We start from the raw sequence: 20,429 nt of genomic DNA, 5'->3' as shown, positions 1-20,429 counted from the left end.
GTGCAATGAAAAACCACTGCTTTGATAACATGATACAGATTAAACATGCCATTTGCATATACATTAAAAACAAGATGCAAAACTGTACATTTAAGTTTTTCCCAACTTAGGAATGTTTTGCTACAGTGGTGTGCTCAATATTATAATTTATTAACTTTATCAAAATTAGTACACAGAGCAAAATAAAAGTATTAAGCACTGACAACTGATGGATAAAGGATGCACTTTGATATTCATATGTATGCTTTGCATTTTGAAAACACAGGAACATTACTTAAGATCTACACAGTGCATATGATTAAGAAGAGTGATTTTCATTAACCTCATCTAGCTATTGGCCTGCTGTCACTTGCAGTTTAAAAATCATCACCATGGAGATGACATTGTCAAGATGAATAGATATTCTAATGTGCATGGGGAAAGGCAACCAATGGTGCAAATCATAGTACATTCACAGGAATCCATTTGTATGAATGCGCCTTTTATTGTACTGGGTCCACACAGAAACTTTGTATTCAGATAACATCTTCTTGATTCTTTGTTTTCTGTATACATTTTTTTGCCTTCTGGGTGCTTATTTATGCAGTTTTGAAGATTGTGATTGACTTAACTGTGATATCCAGTTCTGAAGAATTTTTTACTCTATGAACCTTTTTATCTTAGAAAATACTTCTACATATCTCAAAATAATAATCTTAGTGCTGTAGTCTACTCTTAAATTGATGTTGCTTAATTATATTTACTGGAGACTTTTTAAAAATAAAAATAACTGAACTATCAGACCACAATTTTATATTAATGCTTTTTTCTTACTGAATCAACCATACTTATTATTGCTCCTTTTAAAAAAAATGCAGCACTCTAACCAGACCCTCCCTTAACATTTCTTATTTTGAACAAAGTTCCGATAATATTGGAATTTCTTTCTCATCTTTGCAGTCACAATAATAGATCTGTTTAATCTTTTCCATAGTTCCAACTCCTTTTTTAAAAAATGTACACGTTGCATAACCTTACCTCAGAACTGTCACAACACAAAAAGAGGCCATTTAGCCCACTGCGTGGACACCAGCAGAGCAATGAATGAGAAATTAAACTAATTAAGGCCTGCTACACATTCATCGCCACCTTTTTTTCTCTTGACTCTATAAACTATTGTAATTTTCATAGGTAATATTTCAGGTATTTAATTTTTTCCTCATTTGTTGCTCACTTTTAAGACTTTTAGTCTGGTGCACAACCCTGCTCTTTGTCAGTGAGATACATCATTTCACATTTATTGATGCTAGCATTTTTATCTATGCGTCAATACCGTGCTATACTGCTGTTTAGTACACATTTTAATTTATATTCAGAAAATCTGATAACTATTATATCCATCCTTACTATCAAAATGTTCAAAAGGAAGCCAACACATATTCTTAGAGCATGCCAGTAGTTACACTTGCTAATCCAACAAGCTTCCATTTCCTCCTATTTTTTATTGTTTAGTCACTCCTTGAGGTGTTATATAAAGACCTCAAGTTGTTGCAGATAAAAATTACACTCTTAATTGTAGAACTTCGAATGCCAACTTAGCAATTTTAAAAACACTTTTGTTCTCGGGTGATTTAAACAATTGTTAGTCAGAATGTCTACTTTTCTAAGATGAGGGAGGGGGAGGGAGGGGCAGACACACAGATAGACAGAAGGGCACAGAGAAAGTGAGAATCACAGAGCTGGAGAAAGAAAGACTCATAAACAGAGGCAGAGGGGTGTGCGGTGCACGCGCGCACACAAAGGGAAAGAGACAGAGACAGATTCTTGGCACCTGAGCATGAAAATTTCCACCCAACTAATGCTTTTTAAATCAATGGCTTTTCATTACAGTATAACTATACTCCATGTAAAAATATTGAAAGATTTATGGCACAGTCAGATGTCATTTGGTTTGTTGTTATTATACCAACATCTTGACAATTTCTACATTCCAGCTAGCTGGATTGTAAACTGGGACGTGCTCTAGACCTTGACAAAGTAAATATTACATATAGATTTGCATTAAAATGAAAAATAAATCAGTATATATTTTGGACTATAAATTCAAGCAGACAGTGAAGCAAGCTAATAGCATGCTGGCCTTCAGAAGAGGAATTGAGTATTGAAGCAAAGATGTTCTTCTGCATCTGTAGAGGGCCCTGGTGAGACCGCACCTGGAATATTGTGTGCAGTTTTTGTCTCCAAATTTGAGGAAAGACATTCTGGCTATTGAGGGAGTGCAGAGTAGGTTCACGAGGTAAATTCCCGGAATGGCGGGACTATCTTACGTTGAAAGATCAGAGCGACTGGGCTTATATACCCTTGAGTTTAGAAGGCTGAGAGGGGATCTGACTGAGACGCATAAGATTATTAAAGGATTGAACATTCTCCGCATGTTTCCGCTGTTGGGCGAGTCCTGATCCAGAGGACACAGTTTAAAAATAAGGGGTAGACCATTGAGAACAGAGTTGAGGAGAAATCTCTTCACCCAGAGAGTGGAGAGTGTGTGGAATGCTCTGCCCCAGAAGGCTGTGGAGGCCAAGTATCTGGATACTTTCAAGAAAGAGTTGGATAGAGCTCTTAAGGATAGTGGAATCAGGGGTTATGGGGATAAGGCAAGAACAGGATACTGATTGTGGATGATCAGCCAGAATCATAATTAATGGTGGTGCTGGCTCGAAGGGCAGAATGGCCTACTCCTACACCTATTGTCTATTGTCATAATGGCAACGTCCATAACATTTGCACTGTGACTCAACGAAATTAATCCCAGTCACTACTACACCAAGACCTGCAAGAGCTAAAGCAAGACAACTGAAACAAGTAAACATATTTCAATTAAAAAAAGTTTCCACCCTGGTGAAATCTGCAAGACGTTGCTTACACTGGATTTTTAAATATTGTTTTCAATCAAACCTTGACAAAAATAGAATTTAGACTTTAGTAGAACAGTAAAATCTCAGTTCAACTCTATATTGTAGTCCAGGTATTTTCAGCTTTGAAGAAAAAAAATCATGGAACGTAGGTATGAACAAAAACAAAACTGTTAATGAGCCACATGGCCTACTTGATCCTCTTGTCACCTTGTGCGTGCACATAACCACAATTCCTCATGCTATCCCGTGCAATGTCTAACCATATTTGCATCTAATTTAAGTGAACAGCTACAGATCACACTTTAATAAAATGACTACCAGGAACAAAAATATAAATTTCTCAAAAGCAGACCTCAAATTAGCATTAGTACCAGTTCAATAGAATTTGTCAGTGTACAAATGTACTTAGAGAAGGATGAAAACTCCCATTCATACTTAATATACAATACCACACAAAACTAAAAATATCCTTAACCATTAAAAATTACTTATCAGTCAAATATTCTATGTCTAGCATCCATTTTGTTTCTATGAAGATCTTAGATAAACTTTTACCAGTAGACCCATTACCTATAGCTGTTTATCTTATGACTTTAGTTCTGCAACCATAACTCCAAGATTTAAAAATCAGACAACTCTTCTCAGAAGATGATACATCACTTCTGAAGGCAAAGACCATGTTTCCAAGACATACTTCAGGATTTCCTATTTGTTGATGAATACTACTATCCACTGATTCCGAACTGGACACAGTATATAGAATGAATCTGCTCTCCAATGCAGGCGACAACTTAGGTCTTGCAAACAGTACAAAAAAAAGGACACTGATTATCTGGGGAACTGTAACCAAAAGAGAAAATGCTGGAAAACCTCAGCAGGTCTGGCAGCCCAAAAAACCAACAAACCACCATTTCACTCCCGAAATGGACCATTTTGAATTAAAGCACAAACATCATTTGTGATCCACCTAGACATTCAATAAATAGCATTGTGCAGTGGGACAGCTTGCGTCCAGCATTTTTGATCAATTAGCCACAGTGTGATGATTTGTAAGGCAGTGAAGTCTTGAATGAGCTATCAACTTTATATGCTAATACATCAAATGTAGCACAGCAGGTTTTTGTGCTAGCAATCAAGAATCTGAAGTCTCTATTTAATGACAACTGCCTGAACCAATTACAACCCCCCCCCCCCATTCTGCATAACTAAATGGCCATTAAACAAACAACAACTCAGAGCTGTAGATTTCTCCTGCATTAATAGAAATATTTTAGAGTAATCACTTGTCCTCTGGAAGAGCAAGTTTGATTACAGAAATATGTATCTCTTTGGAGGAGAACAAAATTTCTCTTGATTGTATAATAAATAATATGATTGGAATTTCCTATTTGCGTCAGTCATTTCCTTAATGCTGAATCAAACAAAGAAATCTGCTGGGAACAGATACTTTTGTGTGGAACACATCCTTGAGGGTCATCTGAAAAGGGAAGTGGGAAGTCTTTCACACTTCGCAGGGGGATAGATTTGCACATCAACTGCCTTTTACTCATGACTAGCAAGAACCAGTTATGTCATAAATATATTGGGATAGAGTAATAACAACTTTTTTTTATAGCCCTTGACAAGATGAGAATGATTTTTACACATCACAAAATCCATTGAAGCATAGTACTACACAATATAGCTTTCAAGTGTACATTTATGAACCATGGTAATTAAGATAAATAAGTTTGCCCATAACAAGCTGAATTCCTGCCTTTTTTTTTGTGAGGGGGTAAAATAAAATTTGTGGCCCCTACTCATCTGGGAAAGGAGAATTAAAATCTGTGCCACCTACTTGCAATACTTCAATCACCACATCTCTTGCTTCAAGTTCTCCTTCAAGGACACTGAAGAACATCAGCAATTCTGACTTGCTGAGATTTTCCAAATTCATGTTGGCTCTGGAAAACAAAACATTAATTATGATTATGGTCCTTTGTCTGGTTTTCTTTCCCTTTTATTTTTCTGATGCATAATTTGCAAGCTCTTGTGTATTGAAGGTAGCATGACCTGAAGATAGCTCTGAATTGTAACTGAGTGAAATCACTATTAAACTTCTACTTCTTTTCAGTTTATTAGTGAATAAAGTTGAATCACCAAATGTAACTACAGTCTGGCAGAGATTTACTTCTGCTGTCCAAAGAACACAACAAAACCTACGGTAGTTTCAGTTCACAAATTACAGTAATAAAATACATTTGTTCAATGCTACATTGGCAGCCATTGCATGTGGAAGGCTAAACTGATTCAGAAAGAACAAAGGCTCAATTACAAGATTAGCCCAACAGAACAGAAAGATCTAATTCAGTCTAAAATGGTTAACAATCCAGTTTTAAAAGATCTCCAAACAGGCTTTGGAATGTCACTCAGTTAGGCTTCAAGAAGCCTGGAATACAGACATTATTAAGCATTGGACCAATGATAATTCTGGCTCTCCAAGACCCTAAAAAAAAGAGTCATGGTGTGACTTCTAAGAAGCATTTTTTAGATAGTATTGATCTAAAAACAAACATTCAATTGCTTAAAAGGAACAGATTCAACATTGCACATTGTTCTCTAAAGAGTAATTGCAGATGAATCATAAAAGTTTTGAAGCCCAGCGTCTGATTAAATTACCATTACAAATGGTAATTTAATGGTATCTTCAGCTTTACAATCATTAGCCTGTAGTTTTAACATTAGTTGGCTGATATCATTTATTACTGCAAGTTAATGAATGGAATCCAGAACAAACGTCTGGAAAAGAAACTCATTCTAAATGTGAAAAATGTAGAACTGGACATATTTGAACATGACATGTTTAGAGGACTATGGAGATAAGGCTGGAGAATGTGACTGGATAGGCAGCTCTGTCGAGAGGCAGTACAGATGCTGTGTGTCGAATAACCTTGTTCTGCATTGTAAAATTCTACGATTCTCCCAAATGTGCCAACTCATGCAGTATCAGTAGTCTCAAGCATCTTCAAGTGGCTTGTATTCCAACTTAGGCAGTCAGAACTGGGAGGTTATTTTACCTTTGGGGTGAAAGGTAACATTGATATCAGTCCCAATATATTTATTAGAAATTCATTCATGGGATGTGGGCATTACTAGCAATACCAACATTTATTACCTACTTGTAACTGTTCTAAAAAGGTAATGGCAAACTGCTATCTTAAACAGCTGAAGTTCTGAAAGTGAAGTTGCCACAAGGTTTGGCGGTTCAAAGATTTTAACAAAGCATGTGATAATATGTAGCATTTTCAGAGATGACCTCTTCTGGGACATGCTGGTATTTGCCACCTCTACCAGGAGGTGATATGACTAAGTTATTTGAGGTGGGTCACTGCTACTAAACCTTCTTTGCTTTTGCTTTGAATCATAGAATTCTTAGTGTAGAAAGAGGCTATTTGGTCTGCCAAGTCTGCACCAACCCGTCTGACAGCATCCCACCCAGACCTAGCCCCCAAAACTATCCCTGTAACCCCACATTTACTATGACTGATCCACTTAGCCTTTACATCACTGGATACCATGGTGCAATTTAGCATGGCCAGTCCACCTGACCTGCACACCTTTGGACTGTGGGAGGAAACTGCAGCACCCAGGGAAACCCAGGCAGGTACAGGGAGAATGCCTGACAATTGTCAAAGGCTGGAATTAATCTCTGGTTTAGCTAATCCAGTCGTAGCAGATTCATTAACAGTATCTACAGAACAGCAGCATGCTTTTTATTCATTCATCACATATGACACTGAGTCAGCAATTATTGCTCATCCCTCGTTGCCCTTGAGAAGTCAGTGGTGATCTTCCTACTTGAATGGCTACAGCCAATTTGGTGCAAATACCCCATAATACTCATAGAGAGGGAGCTTCAAGATTTTGACTCACTAACCCTAAAGGAACAGACATATTTTTCCAAGCATGGATGATAATGAAACGTGGTAGGTTTAAAAAAAAACATGTAAGAGGTTTAATAGCAGAACACATGGAAAACTGGCAGGACCAGACAGATTCAGCATGGGTTTATGAAAGGGAAATCACGCTTGACAAATCTAATGGAATCCTTCGAAGCTGATCAAGGGAGCCAGTAGATGTGGTTTATTTGTATTTTCAGAAAACTTTTGAAGAAGCCCCACATAAAGGCATGTAACCTTAAAGAACATGGGATTAGGGGTAGTATGTTAAGATGGATAGAAAACTGGTTGGTAGAGAACAAAAAGTAGGAATTAAAAGGTCTCTTTCCGAAAGGCTGATAGTTTTGGTCTCTTTGTCGGAAGAAAAGCGCTCTTACTATAAAGAAACTACAGCGGTGGTTTACTGGTTTGATTCCTGAAATGGTAGGACTGATGTATGAGGACAGATTGAATAGCTTGGGCTTGTACCTATTGGAGTTTAGAAGAATGAGAACCAATCTTATTGAAACATAAATTCTTAAAGAGATTTGACAGTGTAGATGCTGAGGAGTTAGTTTCTCTGGCCCGAAACATCGAATTTCCTGTTTCTTGGATGCTGCCTGACCTGCTGTGCTTTAACCAGCAACACATTTTCAGCTCTGATCTTCAGCATCTGCAGACCTCACTTTTTACTCCCTGGTGGGAGAGCCAAGGAGCAGAGGAATTAATCCCAGAGTAAGACACGCATATGTGACAAAAATGTGGAGGATTTTTCTTCACCCAGAGAGGGTGGAGAATCTGTGAAATTATTTACTTCAGAGAGCTGTCAAGACATAGCCATTACCTACAGACAAGACTGATTTTTAATTGATAAAGGAATCAAAGGTTATGAGGATAAGGCAAAGTGGAGTTAGGGATTATCAGATTAGTTATGATTTCACTGAACAGTACAGTGGATTTGATGGGCCAAAGGCCTACTTCTCCTCCTACGTCATATGGTCAAGTCACTTATCAAGCAGGAAATGTCTCAAAGTATTAACAATTAAAATATTGAATATCAAGTTTATTCTTGTGTAAAATCTGAAGTACATTTATTCTTTCTGCATATATCAAGTTTCTTATTAAACAAGGGCACTTTCTTTTAAAAATCGATTTGGTGCTTTCTTCAATTTAGTTCAGATTATTCTGTCTGAACTCTCAATATAAACAAAACGTTCAGGCTATCACAAAGTTGAAAACTTTCCAGTCATCTGCCAATCAAAAACTAAACAGTGTTTCATGGAGGTGTGCCTATTAGTCTTTCCTTTGGTTTTTACTTAGCACAGGAACAGGGATTGTGATGTGCAATTGCTCCAAGCCACATTTGAAACCGCCTCATTTCCTTGATCGTAGCATGCAATCGAGCACTGAACACACTATTAACCAGCTGCATGCTCGGCTGAGAGCCTAGGTCTAAAGGCCAGCATATAGGTCTCAAAGGCAAAATCCATACTTACTGCAGGAATTCTGTGGAGTAATCTGTAGAAATGTTTCTGGGAAGAGGAAGTATAGCAGTACAGAATTAGGCAGAATGCAAGGTTCCCAGGTTCACTAATGCAATATAGGCTTCAGCTCAGAAGATTGAAAACAAGAAAGAAGTCTGTTTCCACAAGGACTCTATGACACTCTGACCTGAAAAACCTCAGGACATTGAGGCCAATGCAAGGATTGTGGCCTGAAGAGCTGGGCTGCATTGGTTGAGATCAGTCAGTGTGTCTTCAATTGCCATCTCCTATTCGTCACTCAAACGGATCATCAGTCTGCAGTAAATTTGGATTAATGCCCAATAAGCTGAACCTCAACCTACTAATCAGCCTCGCACTCACAGATAAAGTAAAACACACCTCACCTGAAAGTTGCATGCCAATACATATAACTTGTGCTCCTGGTGAGGAGGGGAGGAACAAAGTAGGTTCTTATCTCCGACAGCTAAACGCACATTTAGCTCAGAATGTTTAAGAGAAGGCATTAACCGGAGAGTCAAAATGTGTGGCCCTGGAAAAGCATAGCAGGCAGCATCCAAGGAGGAGTGTTGACATTTCAGGCATAAGCCCTTCATCAGCCTTTCCAGCGCCACAGTTTTCAACTCCGACTGTCTAGCATCTGCAGTCCTCAACTGATTAATCAAAATGTCTAAAGCAGCAAGTTTGGTGCCATATCCACTCTGTAGGGCTCACAGGTATTAACACTCTTTCAATCACCATATGCCATCCAGGCTGATCTGGAAGTTGACCAACAACCATTTACAGTACCTTCAGGTTGTCAGTGCTACGTATCCCAATTTCACAGCCCCAGTGTCCCAAGTGCTTGGGCCAGTATGGAGATCATCTCTAAGAGGACAGAACTGTTTACTACTTAATAAAATGATAGATCTTCCTACATCATGCATCTATTTAATCAAACATTATTCCATCTCAGTAGCCAAGTACAAGAAGAACATCAGGGTACTGAATTAAGCTAACTGGCAAAAAAATAGTAAGGAAGATATTCAAAGAAATATTTTCACATAAATGGTCAAGATCTGGAATATGCTACCTAAGTGTGCAGTGGAGGTCTGCAAAAGTATGCCTGCATAGTTTTTTCACCACAAATGAAATCAAAGTTATGCTTCTGTGGTTAACAGGAATCCTAATACTCAAATTGTTCAAACTGCTCAAACTAAAACTGGAATCTACCCGACTATTTGGAAAATTGCCCAAATATATATCCTGTTTGCGACTGGCAGCTAAACCCAACTAGGCCAGTTGCTGCCCCAGGGTCAAGAGCCTGTTACTGGGAAAGCACTGCCTGATGTTGGGCTTATGTCTGAAACGTCGATTCTCCTGCTCCTCGGATGCTGCCTGACCTGACCTGCTGCGCTTTCACAGCAAAACACTCTAGACTGATTTCCAGCATCTGTAGTCCTCACCTTCTCCCAATTACTGCCCCAGACTGATTAATAGTTTCTAATTCTCAGTAAAACTGATCATCACACGTTATCAAACAGTGTGTTTTTTGCAATAAATGTTCACTCATACACAGTTTGGATTTCACTAAGGTCACTCAGCTCCTGACCACTTTATAACTTGGGGCTGTTGAGATTGACTGCTCTTGACATCAAGCTTGCATTTGACTGGAATGTGACAAAAAGGAGCCATAGCAAAATTAGGCACTCTGGTTACAGCCATGCCTACTAGAAAAGGAGGGGCTGTGATTTTTGGGATCAGTCATCCCAGATCCATTGCATCCCTACAGGAATTCCTTAGGGGAATATCCTTAGATCAATCATCTTTAGTTGCTTCAATGACCTTTCCTCCATCACAAGGTGGGAAGTGGGGGAAATTCGCTGATGATTGCACAATATTCAGCACCAGTTGCAAACTATCAGATACTGTTGCCATCCATCTCCAAATGAAGATAACATCCAGACTTGGTACTTCAATGGATTCCACAATGGTGTCAGCAAGTGTGGTGATTTCAACATTGGCAGGTCTAGAGGTGGTATCATCAGCAGCACAGCAACGTCGGTGGGTCCGGCTCGTCTCATGGGGACAGTGAGGGCTGTTTGAACATTTCTTTTCACTTCTGTTTTTAAAATTCTAACTATTGTATTTCTAATATATCACTGAAGAGTGGCAACTCTGTACATTTGAGTACACTCGACAATAAAAAAAATTTAATCTGATAACAGCAAGTAGCACTCGTGCCACACAACTGCCAGGCAATGACCACTTTCAACAAGTTAGAATCTAACTGTTGTCCAATAACATTTGGTAGCATTATCACTACTGAGACGAGACCATCAACATCTTAACGGTTGCCATGGACCAGAAATTGAACTGCAGAAGCCACATAAATACTGCAGCTCCAACAGCAAGTCAGAAAAAAGGTATTGTGCAGTAAGTAATTCATGTCCCAACTCCCCAATATACTGCAGATTTCATGTTTACATACAAGTGTGGCACCTGAAGCAATGGCTTTGGATTGACAGGCGCCAATCCTGGTTCATCAGCATTACTTTTTGCCAGAGTTCAAACGTCTTGGATCGATACCTCACTCCAGAAGCACGAATAGTATTTTCTTTGCTGACACCACAGAGCAGAACTGCTGAAGGTGTAAGTTTTTAAATTAAATTTCATAAAAATTTAATTTTGGTGGTTTAAACGGTTTTAAAATAAATTTTGTATTCCCTTTCATCTCGATTAATATTTGTACATGGTCAATCGTTTGCTTGTTTGCATAGATTATTGCATTGCATGGAACCACACTAAATATGAACAAGCAGCGATAGTGCATCATTCCATCCCTCGAGCCTGCCATTATGGTTAAGCTGATTGCAACCCCCAATACAAATTCCTCCCTTCCTGTGATAACCTTTTGCATCTTCTGTTTATCAAGAATCCATTCCCCTCTACTTCAAGGTTTTCAAATACTTTGCTTCTACGACCCATTTCAGGAAGAGAATTTGAAAGACTCCAGATCTGAGAAAAATAATAACCTAATTTATTTTTAAATGGGCAATTCTTCAGGAGCTCATTCATGATAATCCAATCATTTCTTACCCTATTAAACTCCAATGGATGGAAGCCTAGCCTGTTCTACCATTTCTCACAAGACAACTGCCATCGCTGGTTTTAGTATGCTAAAACTTTTCTTACAACTTACCTAGTACCTCTTCTTTGGTGATTTTAATTGTTCTGGGTTCCTCCCTGCATATATACTATATGAGTACATAGCTCTTATGGGATAGTACTAGTGTCTTCTATAGTGAAGACTGATGCAAAACCGCTGAGGATTTCTACTGCCACCTTTGTAATTCCCTTTATTCTCCACACTCACTTTCCATAGGACTAATGATTTTGTTTAAACTTCCTAAAAAATCCTTATAAGTCATAGGACCAAGAATAGGTCATTCAGCTCCTCAAGACTTCTGTTTTTCAATGAAATCATGGCTGATCTGTGGTGTAAATCCACATACCTGCCTTTATCCCTTAAATTTTTATTAAGCAAAGTCATTATCTATCTCAGATTTAAAATTACAACAGATCTAGCATCAGCTATCATTTGTGGAAAACACCTTGAAGCCTCTACCACACTTAGTATGTAGAAACGCATCCTAACATCTCTTCTGAATGGTCAGACCTGAATTTCAGGACTATGCCTTCTTGTGTCTTTTCTTGTTAATATCTTAAAAACTTTAATCAGATCAGCCCCCTAACTTAAAGTCGATTTAAAAAAAAAGCCTAACTTATATAGTCTTTCCTCATAACTTAACCCATAAAGTCCAACTGTCATTCTTGTAAATCTACTCTTACTATTTGCTTTTATATTTCTGGTTAGATTTCTTTCACACTCAAATTTATCATTTTTTTTAAACATTCTTTGCTGTTTTTTTTTAAAATTAGTACAGTTTTACATTGAAAAACAGTATGTACCTTTCATATACATGGCTGTTGTCAACTCTCCATCTAAACCGATGGCCCAAACCTCTCAGAACTGAACGTCAGGCCCTTATCGTCGTAACAACTAGAAATATTTCCAAGTATACAGCAGCTGTGTGGATAAACTTAATGCTTTTTTCAGTTACATAATGTTTAAAAATATATTTTGGCTAAACTCTAAATTTTACCTGCAAGTATCCATATGTTTTCCGAAACAGCATAGCTGCTTAAAACGCCTGGAAATGTTGAACTATGTAATTGATAGACATGTTATGATACATCTCAGAGCAAGTAGGACTTATTACCATGGAGACAAGGATACTACCACTGCACCACAAGAGTCCTCTATGACCAATTCTCTGCCCTTTTTGCCTTTCATCACTAAATACAAATCTTTTAAATCAGGCATGAGGAACTTCATTAATTCATCACCGAGACCACTGGCAAATAATGAAACCTCTGGTTGCAATTAACGCAAATAAATTTGAAATTAACTAAGTTTAAACCTAGCCCTAAATCTAGATTAAAACTCTCCAATGGATAACCTGGAAGTACTTCACTTTGGAGATGCATTTCCTGATTTTAAGAGGAATTAGCTCAGGAACCTGGTCAGTGGGGAGGGGAAGCAAAAAACACTGTCTGATAGTAGCAAAGCAACAGAGAAGATTGGTACAAATCTAACAAATGACCTCTGCTTAACAGGAAATCATTCGTTTTGGAATGTGTGCCACTAAGTTGGTTGAATCTAGAATTAGACAACATAGAAAGAGAATATTCAGCACATCATACAAGTTAAAGACCCACCCAATTAGTCAGAGCCCCTCAACCTCCTCTCATCCTGCACATTTCAAGATGCAAAGACTTTTCCCAGTCTCAGTAGATCCAGTGAAGAAAAGTCAGATTTTGAAATCAGAATATTTTGAATTAGAATGTAAGTAGTAAGAGCAGGCATAGACAATTTAACCCCTCAAGACTGCTCCATCAGTTGATGACCTGTTCCATCTTTGCCTCAACTCAACTTTCCTGCACACTCTCTATAACCATTTAATCCATTACTAATTCAAAACTTGTCTGTCTCCTTCTTAAATTTACTCAATGTCCCAGCATTCACCGCACACTGGGGTAGTGAATTCCACAGATTCATGACCCTTTGAGAATTTCTCATTTTTTTAAATCTACCACCCCTTATCCAAAAGCTAAGGGACCTCTCATTCTAGAATTAATGCAGTATATAGAGGATTCTGGGTAATCCAAGATGGAGGACAGGAAAAATTTCTGGGTGTAAGAGCTGCTCCTTTTTTTTTGAGGTATGTTAGGTGGAGAGAGAGAGCGAGAGAAAAAAAGAAAGAAAACCTGCACAGTTACTGCCTTTGCTGTTTGAATTCGCGTATCGCTGGACATCGGAGTGCATCTGGGAAAATTAACAAACAGTGAAATTCACAACTAATCTTGGAGGAACTATTGGGCAAAGTTCATAGCACAGAATCAGATAAGTTAATTGTTGTTTTAAGTCTGTCCAATAGAAAGGCTGCAGTAGTGGGTACAGTGGATTCTTTCTTGATTATATGTTTTTGGAGATGAGTCTCTTGATTAAACTTAAAATATAAGCCATAGCTATTAATTTAACCTGGGGTAGTGTTTGTAGAGGAATAAGACTGTGTTATTTTCTGGGTCTGTAGATTGTGAAGGAGCAAAAATGGCCTTTGCAGTGATATGTACTTCTTGTCAGATGTGGGAATTTAAAGAGAGTTTAAGGGTTACTGCGGATTATATCTGCCATAAATGCTGTTGGCTGCAAATCTAATCAGATCGAGGGGATTAGTTGGAGAGACAAATAGAAGCAATGAGGAATTTGCAACAGCTACAGTATGTGATGGATGACAGTTATAGAAAGGGTGGAAAACTCTCAGATACACAGTCACATAGATGGGTTAACTCCAGGAAGGGTGAGAGAAGTAGGCAGCTAGTGCAGGAGTCTTTTGTGGATATACCCATTTCAAGCAGGTATGCTGTTTTGGAAAATGTAGGGGATAATGGATTCTCAGGGGAACATAGCACAAACAGCCAAGTTTCTGGTATTGAGACTGGCTCTAATGCAACGAGGGATACGTCGGTTTCCAAGAGATCAATTGTGTTAGGGGATTCTGTAGTCCGAGGTACAGACAGACGTTTCTGTGGCCAGCAGAGAAAAAGCAGAATGGTGTGTTGTTTCCCTGGTGCCAGGATCAAGGATGTCTCAGAGAGGGTGCAGAATGTTCTCACGGGGAAGAGGGGCCAGCAAGAGGTCATTGTCCACATTGGAACCAACGACATTGGAAGGGAAAAGGTTGAGACTCTGAAGGGAGACTACAGAGTTAGGTAGAATTTTTAAAAAGAGGTCCGAGGGTAATAATATCTGGATTACTCCCAGTGCTACGAGCTAGTGAGGGCAGGAATAGGAGGATAGAGCAGATGAATGCATGGCTGAGGAGCTGGTGTATGGGAGAAGGATTCACATTTTTGGATCATTGGAATCTCTTTTGGGGTAGAAGTGACCTGTACAAGAAGGACAGATTGCACCTAAATTGGAAGGGGACAAAATACTGGCAGGGAAATTTGCTAGAAATGCTAGGGACGATTTAAACTTGAAAGGTGGGGTGGGGATCCCAGGGAGATAGTGAGGAAAGAGATCGATCGGAGACAGGTACAGCTGAGAACAGAAGTGAGTCAAATAGTCAGGGCAGGCAGGGACAAGGTAGGACTAATAAATTAAACTGCATTTATTTCAATGCAAGGGGCCTAACAGGGAAGGCAGATGAACTTAGGGCATGGTTAGGAACATGGGACTGGGATATCATCGCAATTACAGAAACATGGCTCAGGGATGGGCAGGACTGGCAGCTTAATGTTCCAGGATACAAATGCTACAGGAAGGATAGAAACGGAGGCAAAAGAGGAGGGGGAGTGGCATTTTTGATAAGGGATAGCATTACAGTTGTGTTCAGGGAGGATATTCCTGAAAATACATCCAGGGAAGTTATTTGGGTGGAACTGAGAAATAAGAAAGGAATGATCACCTTATTGGGATTGTATTATAGACCCCACAACAGTCAGAAGGAAATTGAGAAACAAACTTGAAAGGAGATCTCAGCTATCTGTAAGAATAATAGTGTGGTTATGGTTGGGGATTATAACTTTCCAAACATCAACTGGGACTGCCATAGTGTTAAAGGTTTAGATGGAGAGGGACTTCTTAAGTGTGTACAAGACAATTTTCTGATTCAGTATGTGGATGTGATAGAGAAGTGCAAAACGTGACCTACTCTTGGGAAATAAGGCAGGGTAGGTGACTGAGGTGTCAGTGGGGGAGCACTTTGGGGCCAGCGACCATAATTCTATTTGTTTTAAAATTGTGATGGAAAAGGATAGACCAGATCTAAAAGTTGAAGTTCTAAATTGAAGAAAGGCCAATTTTGACGGTATTAGGCAAGAACTTTCAAAAGCTGATTGGAGGCAGATGTTCACAGGTAAAAGGGAGCTGGAAAATGGGAAGCCTTCAGGAATGAGATAACAAGAATCCAGAGAAAGTATATTCCTGTCAGGGTGAAAGGGAAGGCTGGTAGGTATAGGGAATGCTGGATTACTAAAGAAATTGAGGAGAAAGTGAGGACTGCAGATGCTGGAGATCAGAGCTTAAAAAATGTGTTGCTGGAAAAGCGCAGCAGGTCAGGCAGCAAAGGAACAGGAGAATCAACGTTTCGGGCATAAGCCCTTCTTCAGGTATGAGGAGGGCGTGCAAAGCAGGCTAAGATAAAAGGTAGGGAGGAGGGCTAAAGAAATTGAGGGTTTGGTTAAGAAAAAGAAGGAAGCATATGTCAGGTATAGACAGGATCGATCGAGTGAATCCTTAGAAGAGTATAAAGGAAGTAGGAGTATACTTAAGAGGGAAATCAGAAGGGCAAAACGGGGACAAGAGATAGCTTTGGCAAATAGAATTAAGGAGAATCCAAAGGGTTTTTACAAATATATTAAGGACAAAAGGATAACTAGAGAGAGAATAGGACCACTCAAAGATCAGCAAGGCGGCCTTTGTGTGGAACCGCAAAAAATGGGGGAGATACTAAATGAATATTTTGCATCAGTATTTACTGTGGAAAAGAATATGGAAGATATAGACTGCAGGGAAATAGGTGTTGACATCTTGCAAAATGTCCATATTACAGAGGAGGAAGTGCTGGATATCTTGAAATGGGTAAAATTGGATAAATCCCCAGGACCTGATCAGGTGTACCCGAGAAGCTAGAGAAGTGGTTGCTGGGCCTCTTGCTGAGATATTTGTATCATCGATAGTCACAGGTGAGGTGCCAGAAGACTGGAGGTTGGCAAACGTGGTGCCACTGTTTAAGAAGGGTGGTAAGGACAAGCCAGGGAACTATAGACCAGTGAGCCTGACCTCGGTGATGGGGAAGTTGTAGGAGGGAATCCTGAGTGACAGGATGTACATGAATTTGGAAAGGCAAGAACTGATTCTGGATAGTCAACATGGCTTTGTGTGTGGGAAATCATGTCTCACAAACTTGATTGAGGCTTTTGATGAAGTAACAAAGAAGATTGATGATGGCAGAGCAGTAGATGTGATCTATATGGACTTCAGTAAGGCATTCAACAAGGATCCCCATGGGAGACTGATTAGCAAGGTTAGATCTCATGGAATACAGGGAGAACTAGCCATTTGGATATAGAACTGGTTCAAAGGTAGAAGAGAGAGGGTGGTGGAGGGTTGTTTTTCAGACTGGAGGCCTGTGACCAGTGGAGTGCCAAAAGGACCCTCTACTTTTAGTCATTTACATAAATGGATTGGATGTGAGCATAAGAGGTACAGTTAGTAAGTTTGCAGATGACACCAAAATTGGAGGTGTAGTGGACAGCAAAGAGGGCTACCTCAGATTATATCAGGATCTTGACCAGATGGGCCAATGGGCTGAGAAGTGGCAGATGGAGTTTAATTCAGATAAATGCGAGGTGCTGCATTTTGGGAAAGCAAATCTTGGCAGGACTTATACACTTAATGGTAAGGTCCTAGGGAGTGTTGCTGAACAAAGAGACCTTGGAGTGCAGGTTCATAGCTCCTTGAAAGTGGAGCCACAGGTAGATAGGATAGTGAAGGCAGCGTTTGCTATGCTTTCCTTTATTGGTCAGAGAATTAAACACAGGAGTTGGGAGGTCATGTTGCGGCTGTACAGGACATTGGTTAGGCCACTGTTGGAATATTGCGTGCAATTCTAGTCTCCTTCCTATCAGAAAGATGTTGTGAAACTTGAAAGTGTTCCGAAAAGATTTACAAAGATGTTGCCAGGGTTGGAGGATCTGAGCTACAGGGAGAGACTGAACAGGCCGGGGATGTTTTCCCTGGAGCGTCAGAGGCTAAGGGGTGACCTTATAGAGGTTTACAAAATTATGAGGGGCATGGATAGGATAAATAGGCAAACTCTTTTCCCTGGGGTTGGGGATTCCAGAACTAGACGCCATAGTTTAGGGTGAGAGGGGAAAGATATAAAAGAGACCTAAGGGGCAACTTTTTCACGTAGAGGGTGGTACGTATATGGAATGAGCTGCCAGAGGATGTGGTGGAGGCTGGTACAATTGTAACATTTAAGAGGCATTTGGATGGGTATATGAATAGGAAGGGTTTGGTGAGATATGGGTCGGGTGCTGGCAGGTGGGACTAGATTGGGTTGGGATATCTGGTCGGCATAGACGGGTTGGACCGAAGGGTCTGTTTCATGCTGTACATCTCTATGACTCTCTATACACGCAACAAGGTGAGAACTAGATTGTTGCCTTGGTTAACTAAATCCTGCTTGGGAACAAATAATATTTATTGAATATCAAAATTTGCCCATGGTACTGCTTTCAAGAGACTGGCAAACATCTGACATGAATTTGTGATTTGGGCGAAGATGCACACAACCATTACATGTTCTGTGATAGTGGCAGAATTTTATTAAGACGCAGCTATTACAAGGTTTTTTTAAAACTTGTAAAAGTAAATTGATACATCTGGACTACGAGCATCAGATGGAGTGCAAAGGTTCAACAGACCGTTTCCTGGCATTAGAAGAATGTAGTTAGCTCCTTCAAAAGGAGTTTGATGAAGCAGATTCTGCAATGAGTTTTCTTCTCACTGGGCGAAAACTAGAGACCGCAATCTCAGGAAAAAAAAAGATCGGTCATTTAGGTAAGATATGAATAGAAATTTCTTTGAAGTACTGTTAGTTTTAGAATTCTCTATCCTTGCAGATTGAAAGTTTTCAAATTATTAAATGTTCAAAGTTTGTGCGAAGATTTGTAGCTCGGGTGCTTGTTGTAGTGGTTCTGTTCGCCGAGCTGGAAGTTTTTGTTGCAAACGTTTCGTCCCCTGGCTAGGAGACATCATCAGTGCTCTGGAGCCTCCTGCAAAGCGCTTCTTTGATGTTTCTTCCGGCATTTATAGTGGTCTGTCCTTGCCGCTTCCAGGTGTCAGTTTCAGCTGTCTGCTGTAGTGATTGGTATATTGGGTCCAGGTCGATGTGTCTGTTGATGGAATTTGTGGATGAATGCCATACCTCTAGGAATTCCCTGGCTGTTCTCTGCCTGGCTTGCCCTATGATTGTAGTGTTTTCCCAGTCGAATTCATGTTGCTTGTTGTCTGAGTGTGTGGCTACTAGGGATAGCTGGTCGTGTCGTTTCGTGGCTAGTTGGTGTTCATGTATGCGGATTGTTAGCTGTCTTCCTGTTTGTCCTATATAGTGTTTTGTGCAGTCCTTGCATGGTATTTTATAAACTACATTAGTTTTGCTCATGTTGGGTATTGGCTCCTTTGTTCTAGTAAGTTGTTGTCTGAGCGTGGCTGTTGGTTTGTGTGCCGTTATGAGTCCTAGGGGTCGCAGTAGTCTGGCTGTCAGTTCTGAAATGCTCCTGATGTATGGTAGTGTGGCTAGTCCTTTTGGTTGTGGCATGTCCTCGTTCCGTGGTCTACCTCTTAGGCATCTGTTGATAAAGTTGCACGGGTATCCGTTTTTGGCGAATACCTTGTATAGGTGTTCCTCTTCCTCTTTTCGCAGTTCTGGTGTACTGCAGTGTGTTGTAGCTCTTTTGAATAGTGTCCTGATGCAGCTTCGTTTGTGTGTGTTGGGGTGGTTACTTTCATAGTTTAGGACTTGGTCTGTGTGTGTTGTTTTCCTGTGTACCCTTGTGGTGAATTCTCCGTTCGGTGTTTTCTGTACTATCATGTCTAGGAATGGGAGTTGGCTGTCCTTTTCTACTTCTCTCGTGAATCGGATGCCTGTGAGTATGGCGTTGACGATCCGGTGTGTTTTTTCTATTTCCATGTTTTTGATGATTACGAAAGTGTCATCGACATATCTGACCCAGAGTTTGGGTTGAATTTGTGGTAGGGCTGTTTGTTCTAACCTTTGCATAACTGCCTCTGCTATGAGTCCCGAGATTGGTGATCCCAGGGGTGTTCCGTTGATTTGTTCGTATATCTGACTGTTGAATGTAAAGTATGTAGTGAGGCATAAGTCCAGTAGTTTAAGTATGCCGTCTTTGTTGATAGGTTCCGCCTCCTGTTTTCTGTTGTGTATGTCCAGTAGGTTGGCTATTGTTTCTCTGGCTAGGGTTTTGTCAATCGAAGTGAACAGTGCCGTCACGTCGAATGAGATCATGGTTTCTTCTTTGTAGCCACACACTCAGACAACAAGCAACATTAATTCGACTGGGAAAACACTACTATCATAGGGCAAGCCAGACAGAGAACAGCCAGGGAATTCCTAGAGGCATGGCATTCATCCACAAATTCCATCAACAGACACATCGACCTGGACCCAATATACCAATCACTACAGCAGACAGCTGAAACTGACACCTGGAAGTGGCAAGGACAGACCACTATAAATGCCAGAAGAAACATCAAAGAAGCGCTTCGCAGGAGGCTCCACAGCACTGATGATGTCTCCTAGCCAGGGGACAAAACGTTTGCAACAAAAACTTCCAGCTCGGCGAACAGAACCACTGCAATTATTAAATGTGTTTTACATAGAGATTATTTTGTAAAGTGGACTAAGGATTTGGAGATGGTGTAGGAAGATGGAGTTAAATTAAAAGATCAGCCATGATTGCATTGGATCATGAAGCGAGCA

At 39.9% G+C, this 20,429-nt stretch overlaps 1 protein-coding gene across 3 annotated transcripts in view; it reads right to left on the bottom strand.

The window, feature by feature from the left end:
- cttnbp2nlb (CTTNBP2 N-terminal like b) overlaps window positions 1–20,429 on the bottom strand; it is a 94,659-nt gene that overhangs the window by 61,253 nt on the left and 12,977 nt on the right. For all 3 annotated transcript variants that reach the window (XM_060845301.1, XM_060845300.1, XM_060845304.1), the window contains one exon: window positions 4,732–4,837. In XM_060845301.1, the coding sequence (XP_060701284.1) occupies window positions 4,732–4,830 (99 nt within the window). In that variant the 5' untranslated portion in view covers window positions 4,831–4,837. The remainder of the gene's footprint in view (window positions 1–4,731; window positions 4,838–20,429) is intronic.

The sequence above is a fragment of the Hemiscyllium ocellatum genome, chromosome 26 (genome assembly GCF_020745735.1).
Source record: "Hemiscyllium ocellatum isolate sHemOce1 chromosome 26, sHemOce1.pat.X.cur, whole genome shotgun sequence".
Taxonomy (NCBI): domain Eukaryota; kingdom Metazoa; phylum Chordata; class Chondrichthyes; order Orectolobiformes; family Hemiscylliidae; genus Hemiscyllium; species Hemiscyllium ocellatum.
This window is presented reverse-complemented; position numbering and strand designations above follow the sequence as displayed.